The 9,471-nt window shown below is 36.8% G+C and overlaps 1 protein-coding gene across 1 annotated transcript; it reads right to left on the bottom strand.

Annotated features, from left to right (window-relative positions):
* Positions 1–539: 539 nt before the first annotated feature.
* Positions 540–9,128, bottom strand: LOC117410458 (interleukin-22 receptor subunit alpha-2-like). Its single transcript, XM_034017020.3, has 6 exons — positions 9,030–9,128; positions 7,912–8,044; positions 7,631–7,809; positions 4,332–4,501; positions 3,451–3,601; positions 540–2,473 (listed from the first exon to the last, which is right to left on the bottom strand). Exons 1-5 carry the CDS (start codon positions 9,088–9,090, stop codon positions 3,452–3,454), a joined length of 693 nt encoding a protein of 230 aa, XP_033872911.2. The 5' UTR covers positions 9,091–9,128; the 3' UTR covers positions 540–2,473; position 3,451.
* Positions 9,129–9,471: the final 343 nt, after the last annotated feature.

Below are 9,471 nucleotides of genomic sequence, written 5' to 3'. Positions count from 1 at the left end.
GACCGATAAAACATCACCTAGTAGTTGGGGTGGCAGAACGACTACCACACCCAGTAATTCTGGGCCGAGACTGGCCAAACTATAAAGATTGGTGAAATTAATGGCAGTCTCGACCGCACACATAAATGTGGCAGAAAAGAAAGAAAGGGAAATGATTGGTGAAGTTTTTCATTTCAAGCTGAAATGTTTTCCCCCCTTTGTCATCCAAGAAAAACAGGCAGATTCAGCTGAGTGTTCCTTCGGCTCCACTCTGAGCGGTGGGATATGTAAAGGGAACAGAGTGCACTGGACAGGATGGCCTGACAATTCATTCCCAAGGTTAGGCAGAAGTTGGTCATCCAGAAAGGGGGCGGAGCTCCAGTACGCTAAATCATCGACCTGGGAGGAAACGATGTGGCAGCCGCGGATTGGAGGAGCTGTTGCACTCGTTAACCAAGGGGTCATGATTAGGGCCACGGAAAATTCACGGTACTTTTTCAAGAAATTCACGAATGACAATAAAATAAAATAAAAATACATTTCACGGATTGTCACGGAAGTGCCATTTTATTTAAAAAAAAAAGTTTCTATTGTAAGTTGCCTAAAATTAATAGAAAATCAAAGAAAATCACCAAGGTTGAAACATTTTAACATTTAATGGTAGCTACTGAGTCAACATTTACATTGTAACATTTAAAACAATCTTTTAAAATGGAACAAACAAAGGGTTGGCTGAAAAAAGTAACAAGCAGACAAAACTGATTAAAACAAAACAAGTTTGAAAGACAAATTCGGTAACATTGTCGAGTTTTGTAAACGCTTAAAACTTAGGCTATGTTCATAACAAAAATGTTAAAACAGGGTTAAGTACAAGTGACAAATCTGAAACGTTGTGTTTTTATTTACACACACTAAATTATATATGACATTTTAAAACCACATAACATTGGTACTTGAGCGAATCAACCTATACAAAATAATCTGAAGAAGAAGAACAGGAAAAACAAGAAGAAGAAATCATATGCGACTTTTTATCCATCTAGCGTGTTGTGCATGAGCAGAAGACTAGTTATTTGTTGAAGGCCAGCATCGTGCATCTTGTTGCAGTTTCAACACTCATGGTTTGTCTTTGTGGTGTAAAAACCTGCTCGTTCTGCATCCACAGAGTTTGGTGGAATTGACAAAAACAGCGTGCAATTTTTGCCATGTTTGGGAATCTGATTTCAGACCTCACCCAGAAAGGGTGAAATTCATGAAATCATGAATTTTCCATGGCCCTAGTCATGATAGACGGTACAAAAGGGGACGGAGTGAGGTGATCTGTTCCTTTTGTAATGTTTAAACGTGAACCGGAAGGAGAAACCTGTGTTGTTATCGTGAGTGCTTTGTTTGTTTGTTTCTTGTCCTGTCTGAAAATATAGGGCTTAGGTTGGCCAGGGTGTCCTCGGCTCACCGCTCACCAGCGACCCCTGTGGTCTGGCTGGGCACCTGCAGGCTTGCCTGTAAGGGTGCCCAGAGCTGCGTTGTCCTCCGACGCTGTAGCTCTGAGGTGACTTCATGGTGAGCCTGCAGTGTGTAAAGAAGCGGTCGGCTGACGGCACACGCTTCGGAGGACAGCATGTGTTCGTCTTCGCCCTCCCGAGTCAGCACAGGGGTGGTAGCGGTGAGCTGAGCCGAGCCTAAAAATAATTGGACATTCTAAATTGGGAGAAAGTAATAAAAATAATTGGCGACGACTAAATTAAAAAAAAAAGAAAACTGCACAATGCATGGAATTGTTGGGCGAACTGGTGTTTAGATATCCAATTAAAGATAATTAATTAACGTGTGTAAAGGTTTAACTTAGTTAGCACTCTAAGTTACAGATTTCTCCCAAACAGAGTTCAAGATCGCAAAGGAAACAATTGCACAATAAAACATGCAACACTGTTATATCTTTTATACATTTTATCAAACGTTCAAAAATAAAATATGGGATAAAAGTAGAAAAGAAGGTTAATATAAGAATAGCATAAATCAGCACATTAATCTCAGTAAGCAATAATAGTAATATCTCAGCTTCAGCGTAGATATAAACATCTCAGCTTCAGCGTAGATATAAACATCTCAGCTTCAGCGTAGATATTAACTACGTGTAAAAGCAAACTTTCCCTGAGTCTTAAAGAAGTATGCTTTGTCCATTCTTGAAAATGTGGAATGACCCCTTGATTGCAAATTTAAAGGAAAGGTATGGATGGAAAATGTTTTACTTCAGCATGCAGTACATTTGGAGAAGTGGTGGCTTTTTGTATCTGTAAGGTGAAACTATTTTAAAACTTTACCTTATAGCATTAATATTAGATTTTATTGTATTTAGATTACAGTAATAGACCTATGTATCATACAGAAAGATTATTCAGAAAGTCCACATCCCGGCTAGTGTTATTTTTCCTTCGCCTCCCAAGCCCATGTGTCAGCTGCCCCTTCGGCCTCCTCCAGAATCCTGAAGTCGCCACTGATGAAAAGAAAACAGGAATAAATTAATTTGCTTAAATAAACCCAATATTATAATACTTAAATAATACTTAATATTGATTCTATAAAAAATATATATATTTAGATAATTTAGGTAATTCTCAACAGGTTTAAAGTGGAGGTGGAGAAGCTTTGATAACTCTAGTGTATTTGTATCCAAAATAATATACATATATAATTAAGTAACTTGAAAATAAATGGTAACTCTTTATTTGAATTGAACACTACAGGTATGTATGATGCATAATTATTATTTATTTCTTAGCAGACGCCCTTATCCAGGGCAACTTACAATTGTTACGAGATATCACATTATTTTTACATACAATTACCCATTTATACAGTTGGGTTTTTACTGGAGCAATCTAGGTAAAGTACCTTGCTCAAGGGTACAGCAGCAGTGTCCCTCACCGGGGATTAAACCCACAACCCTCCAGTCAAGAGTCCAGAGCCCTAACCACTACTCCACACTGCTGCATAACACCTTTACAACCTTTAAGTTCCATTTCAGGTACAGGTCATTTATTTAGGCTGCTCCAAATAAAAAAAAGCTGCACAGAATGTACTATTTATTTTATCCAATAGATGCAGAGTGTTACAGGGGGCACTAGATGTACTGAAGGTTAGAGATGATTATGAGAGCATTTTGGAGACCACAGTGATGCATTAAATGTTTGTTAGTTTTTTGTTGTTGTTTTTTTAAGTCACCAGGATATGATGACTGAAACATAATATGATACAAAGTGAATAATCAAGAAGAACAGATTAGTTAAAATCACTGATATTTTAAGACCATATTTAAAGTTTAATCCTTGTGAACCGGTTCCAGATGGTTGTTGGCTCTCTCAACAAGCAACTAAATTATGTTAAGGAAACCAACAGCAGTCTATTATAGTTTCATGAATCCTGAGGATTTTAAATCTTGACAGAATTAAGCTATTTGGCCAATTTTCTTACCTCAGAGTGTTTTTATACACTTTTTCTCACTCTGCTGACCTTTTCTCGCCTGTGAAACCATGAAGATCTCAGTCACCACACAGTAGGTTGTTCTAGGTGTCAAATTTTCTATCTGTACAGTTCTGTTCCATCCTTCAAAAACATGTTTTTCCTGTACCAGGAATACAGAGTAAATGAGCAACAACTTCTATAAATACGTAAAAGACAGACATGTTAAGTACAGATTTTTACTGTTGAGTCCTTCATGATTGGGTTACTACACATACAGTACAACCTCAAAGTTACAAACACATAGCGAATGGAAGTTGTTCATAAATCTGAAATGTCTGTAATACTTATTTGAATGAGTGTATGTGTGTACTGTATAAATAAAAGGTCTACACATTTCATCTGAAGAAAATTTATTTTAAAAAAAATTAAGCCAGAGGATCTGTGTTTGACTGGTAAAATTCCCAGGGTCTTTAAGTTATTAACAGGATCCAGTAGCCATGTTTCCAATTTCAAGTGGTGTGTTTGGTTGACTGGTCAGTTAGTTAGTGTGGTTTCATTCTTTACTGTACTGGGATCTTTTCAAATAATCTAAATGGTGTTAGATATAAATATGTCATTAACACCCTTAAAAATGTACCTTTACTTACACTGCTTGGACACTTTATTAGCAGATTTGGCAGAGATTTATATAAACTCCAAGCTGATGTTTGCAGATTTAAATCTTCTGGATGGTAAAGACAGCTACATCGGCCATTAATGTTGAAATATCTATTTACTGTATGTATCACAGAAGTAGTAAGATCTAAAAGTGTACATACTGCATGCCACCCAAAACTAATTTAAAAGGCAAACAAACTATCTACTAACTATTGTGTTGTGTTGACACACACCTGATCCAGTTTGTTGTTAGTGATGTATATTCTGTATCTCAAATCATGAAGTCTCTTCATTGAAATCCAGGATCCATTCCTTCTTTTGTAAGGGGAATGTGGAGGTTTGAGTTGGACCAGTATGGATGCCTTCCCGGCCCAGAGTCTGGTCTCAGGGGGACTGATAACAGCTGAACAAGAATGGCAAAAAGAATAATAATGCTTCAAGAGACTTTGTGAAAACAACATATTTCTTCAAAATATCTGTGTACAGTAAATATATTTATACCATAATCGCTCAAAATAGTGCCTGGGCGCTTATTTTCTCAATCATCTCTTTACATGGGCGGGTATTTGAATAAGGGCACCTATTAGAGAGTAGACACTAATTGGACACTGTGAAATCAATGCAGCACCGCTTGGGTTTTATATATATATATATATAGAGAGAGAGAGAGAGAGAGAGAGAGAGAGAGAGAGAGAGAGAGAGAGAGAGAGAGAGAGAGAGAGAGAGAGAGAGAGAGTAAATATGGACTGGTGAGGAGGCTAATAGTGGGAAACTATAGCCCCCAAGGTAAGGGGACTATACCAACAGGGGACTATAATGCCCGAAGCCACAGGGGCCTTTAGGTTCACACTACGAGCCGAGGTCTACAGTTCATATTCGTTTTATGAATCAGTAAAGAAAATAATAGTTTTTTTGGCATAGAACTGTCTGTCTGACTTTCTCACTGCAGCATAGAATTCTCAGAGGAGTCTGTTGAGTTTGTGAACGTCGCATTTATTTACATGAGTTGGATTTGTTTGAATATTAGGAAGTCAAAATTCACTGAAAGCAAAGTTTTTATAATGATTTTAGCATTTGCAGCATCTTTGTTTTGTAGTATATTTTGTAATTAATTTTCTGTTACGTCAAAAAATCCAGGAGGTCTGCCATTTTGCTTTGTTGTGTGAAGAGAGGAAGGATGCTCGGCGTGATGACGTAATTTGATGGAGTTTGGAAAAAAAAAAACAGGGCCATATATATACAGACGCGCTCAAATTTGTTGGTACCCTTACAGCTCATTGAAATAATGCTTTATTCCTCCTGAAAAGTGATGAAATTAAAAGCTATTTTATCATGTATACTTGCATGCCTTTGGTATGTCATAGAATAAAGCAAAGAAGCTGTGAAAAGAGATTAATTATTGCTTTTTCTACAAAGATATTCTAAAATGGCCTGGACAGATTTGTTGGTACCCCTTAGAAAAGATAATAAATAATTGGATTATAGTGATATTTCAAACTAATTAGTTTCTTTAATTAGTATCACACATGTCTCCAATCTTGTAATCAGTCATTCAGCCTATTTAAATGGAGAAAAGTAGTCACTGTGCTGTTTGGTATCATTGTGTGCACCACACTGAACATGGACCAGAGAAAGCAAAGGAGAGAGTTGTCTGAGGAGATCAGAAAGAAAATAATAGACAAGCATGGTAAAGGTAAAGGCTACAAGACCATCTCCAAGCAGCTTGATGTTCCTGTGACAACAGTTGCAAATATTATTAAGAAGTTTAAAGTCCATGGAACTGTAGCCAACCTCCCTGGGTGCGGCCGCAAGAGGAAAATCGACCCCAGATTGAACAGAAGGATAGTGCGAATGGTAGAAAAAGAACCAAGGATAACTGCCAAAGAGATACAAGCTGAACTCCAAGGTGAAGGTACGTCAGTTTCTGATCGCACCATCCGTCGCTTTTTGAGCGAAAGTGGGCTCCATGGAAGAAGACCCAGGAGGACTCCACTTTTGAAAGAAAAACATAAAAAAGCCAGACTGGAATTTGCTAAAATGCATATTGACAAGCCACAATCCTTCTGGGAGAATGTCCTTTGGACAGATGAGTCAAAACTGGAGCTTTTTGGCAAGTCACATCAGCTCTATGTTCACAGACGAAAAAATTAAGCTTTCAAAGAAAGAACACCATACCTACAGTGAAACATGGAGGAGGCTCGGTTATGTTCTGGGGCTGCTTTGCTGCGCCTGGCACAGGGTGCCTTGAATCTGTGCAGGGCACAATGAAATCTCAAGACTATCAAGGCATTCTGGAGCGAAACGTACTGCCCAGTGTCAGAAAGCTCTGTCTCAGTCGCAGGTCATGGGTCCTCCAACAGGATAATGACCCAAAACACACAACTAAAAGCACCCAAGAATGGATAAGAACAAAACATTGGACTATTCTGAAGTGGCCTTCTATGAGTCCTGATCTGAATCCTATCGAACATCTATGGAAAGAGCTGAAACTTGCAGTCTGGAGAAGGCACCCATCAAACCTGAGACAGCTGGAGCAGTTTGCTCAGGAAGAGTGGGCCAAACTACCTGTTAACAGGGGGCTGATTTGTGAAAGTGATTTACAGTATAATCCTAAATCTCAAAAAACGACTCACTTCTAAATCTTTTGTAGTCATTTTTGTATTACTTTAGTATAAATACATGTTAATTTGGATTCATATGTTGTTTTTTTCTGACTTTATGTGAACGAAAAGACGCAAATTCGCCCATTTTCTCATTGGAAATAGGTAAATTTCAAAATATCACTGTCCTGGTCACAAAAGCAAAGTTTGTGGGGAATAATAGCCATTTTCTATACTTTTGATGCATAAGCAATTAGGAAATAACACTTACTACCCAGGAACCAAAAAAAAAAAAAAAAAAAAATTGTTACACGGTGTAATATAAGGGCTGGTGTTCATTAAAATGAAAAAAGAGTTTACAAGTGTTGAAAGATCTTGCATCAAATAACTATTTCGTATTCAATTGTGCTGAGTTTTTATTTCAACAATAACTCTATTTTACATTCATACTAATCCAACAACAGAATGACCATCATGTCATCCACTATATATCATTCAATTGTAAAATAATACAATTACATTCTGATTTGTTTGTTTCCTATTTTGACTATTGTAGTATATGCTTCCCTTAGACAGCATATTCTAGTGTCAGTTTTTTTGTTACATTTTTAGAAATGTTAAAACCTGCTTTTTGTGAACTCTATGGGGCTTGAGAAGTTGTTCTGCCAAGATATTAAACTTAACATGGTACGGTTATATATGTAGTGATGAAGGGGATATTAAGTGCATATATATATTTTTTAAACAAATATATTATAAAGCTAAGCTAAGGTCTCCCTCACTATATCTACATTAAACACATGTGAGGTTAAAAAAGCAGGCCAACATACAATATAATACAACATACATAAAATCTACCAAATCGGATGCAGAGTCATGTAAGATCACCAAATAGCTTGCTTACAGTTCCCTTTGTAGTAAACTGTACTTACTTGTTAAATATGGAATAAATTTCTGGCTGAAAACCCAGTCTGACTGCACTTCAGGCGTAGCTGCACACACTCTGGCATAGTACCACTCTCTGTTATCAGAAGTCTCCTTGCTGAGGTCACAGAAACTTTCTCTGATCCCCCAACAATCAGTCTTATTGGACCATCGTGTGTCACCATAGCTATCAATGAAACAATTACAGAGGTATATTTAGTGATATTGTGAAGGTTACAATATAGTATTATGGCATATTTTCTCCAATACAATTGTTACAGGTACTTACATTTTATACTGTACAAAGTAAACAGGTTTGCTGTCCAGTTGCTTCCCTGATTTCCAATACAAGACGTTGTTATAGTTTAGAGAGCGAAACTCCACTTCTTTTGGCTTTATTACCTTGTGTATTGCTGGGCCACCTGAAATTGAATATAAAACAGCTTACTGGCAATACGACTAGGTAGGGTTACAAGCATGTGTGTCTTTGGTAATGCTAAAACCAAGTTTCATAGTTTTCAGAACACAGAGCTTGCTACACAGGATCAATTTGGTATCTAGGTAAAGGTAAGTGTGTTAGGTTTCACACAAAAGCTCATGGAAGTTCAGTACAAAGTAGACAGGATAACAGTTTGTGTTGTATTATTTTTGTTTTTGACAAATTACAATAAATTATCATCATCGAAGACAAAGAGAGGCTTTTTTTGTTAGGAAACTGCGTTTCTTGTTGGGAGTGAGGAAGAGGGAGAAAAAGCCAGGCAATTGCAGCTGATTAAGAGAAAGCAAACATTGTGAAGTTTTTCTTTTTTTTTTTTTTTTTTTTTGTAGAGCCTAGTTGGTTACCTTTTGAAATACATAGTGATGTAAAGCCTTGCTCCTTAATGAGCTTATTAAAGCAATTTGGGTAGGCTAAATGTGGTTGTATGCTCTCTGTTTCTCACTTACCTTTCCCTACCCCCTCCCCTTCAATTATATTGTTTTATCTGCATTGCCTTTAAGTATTTAGTTGTATTTATTTATTTAGCAAAAAATGCTTAGCAGTCTACTAGTGTGTGTTGCTGAAGGCTAAGAGAATAATTTATTTTGTAAAATTTATTTTAAAAATAAAACGAACTTTCAACTAAACCCTGGTGATTTTGTGCTTTGTGGTTGCTTGCTGGTCTGTCTCAAGGTCGATACCTGATATAAAGAACCTGTGTGCTGCTGTTGAAGTGCCACTGATAAATTCCATTCATAATGTTAAACTACTATGTAAAGAGTCCTGTAACTGAAAACATTCATGTAACTTATGTTAAATTCATCACAAGGAAGCTTTCATTCACAATACATTTTACATATCAATTAACTTTCAATAAAAACGATGTATTTTTCCAATAAACTGTGTAAAAATAATAGATTTGTACTTACCCCCAGGATTTGAACAACAGACATTCAACAAACATACTAGAAGGAGCTCTTTCAAAACCATATCAACGCAACTACTGTGCTGCTGTGCTACTGTACGATAAGAACAGGGAACAAGTTACACAGCGCAGCATTGCAATGCATATATATATATATATATATATTTATATAAGCGCAAAAAGAGGAAATAGGATGTGACGAAACTATGCAAAACTTTCTGCATTTACCAGTCATTGATACATAAAATGGTAGCCCTATCAGTCCAGAGATAATAGACAAAGGGATGGAGATGTGAGATCTGTTATTGGACTAACTAACAATAATTAATCATAAGCTTTCAAGACCTTAAAGGTCTTTATTTCAGGTGAAAGTAGAAAAGAGAAGAAGAGTCTTGAAAGCGTGTGATTAATTATTGTTTAGTTAGTCCAATAACAGATATCACATC

This window comes from Acipenser ruthenus, chromosome 6 (genome assembly GCF_902713425.1).
Source record: "Acipenser ruthenus chromosome 6, fAciRut3.2 maternal haplotype, whole genome shotgun sequence".
Classification (NCBI taxonomy): domain Eukaryota; kingdom Metazoa; phylum Chordata; class Actinopteri; order Acipenseriformes; family Acipenseridae; genus Acipenser; species Acipenser ruthenus.
Note: the sequence above shows the minus strand (reverse complement) of the source record. Positions and strands in the feature narration are given on the sequence as shown.

What these genes read in the sequence shown, in the direction of transcription:
- LOC117410458 (XM_034017020.3), bottom strand. Translation starts at nt 9,090, where the DNA reads ATGGTTTTGAAAGAGCTCCTTCTAGTATGTTTGTTGAATGTCTGTTGT. An exon ending in CTGTTGTTCAAATCCTGGGG is followed by an intron (nt 8,045 to 9,029) that starts GTAAGTACAAAT and finishes ATTCAATTTCAG; the next exon opens with GTGGCCCAGCAATACACAAG. An exon ending in TACTTTGTACAGTATAAAAT is followed by an intron (nt 7,810 to 7,911) that starts GTAAGTACCTGT and finishes TTTCATTGATAG; the next exon opens with CTATGGTGACACACGATGGT.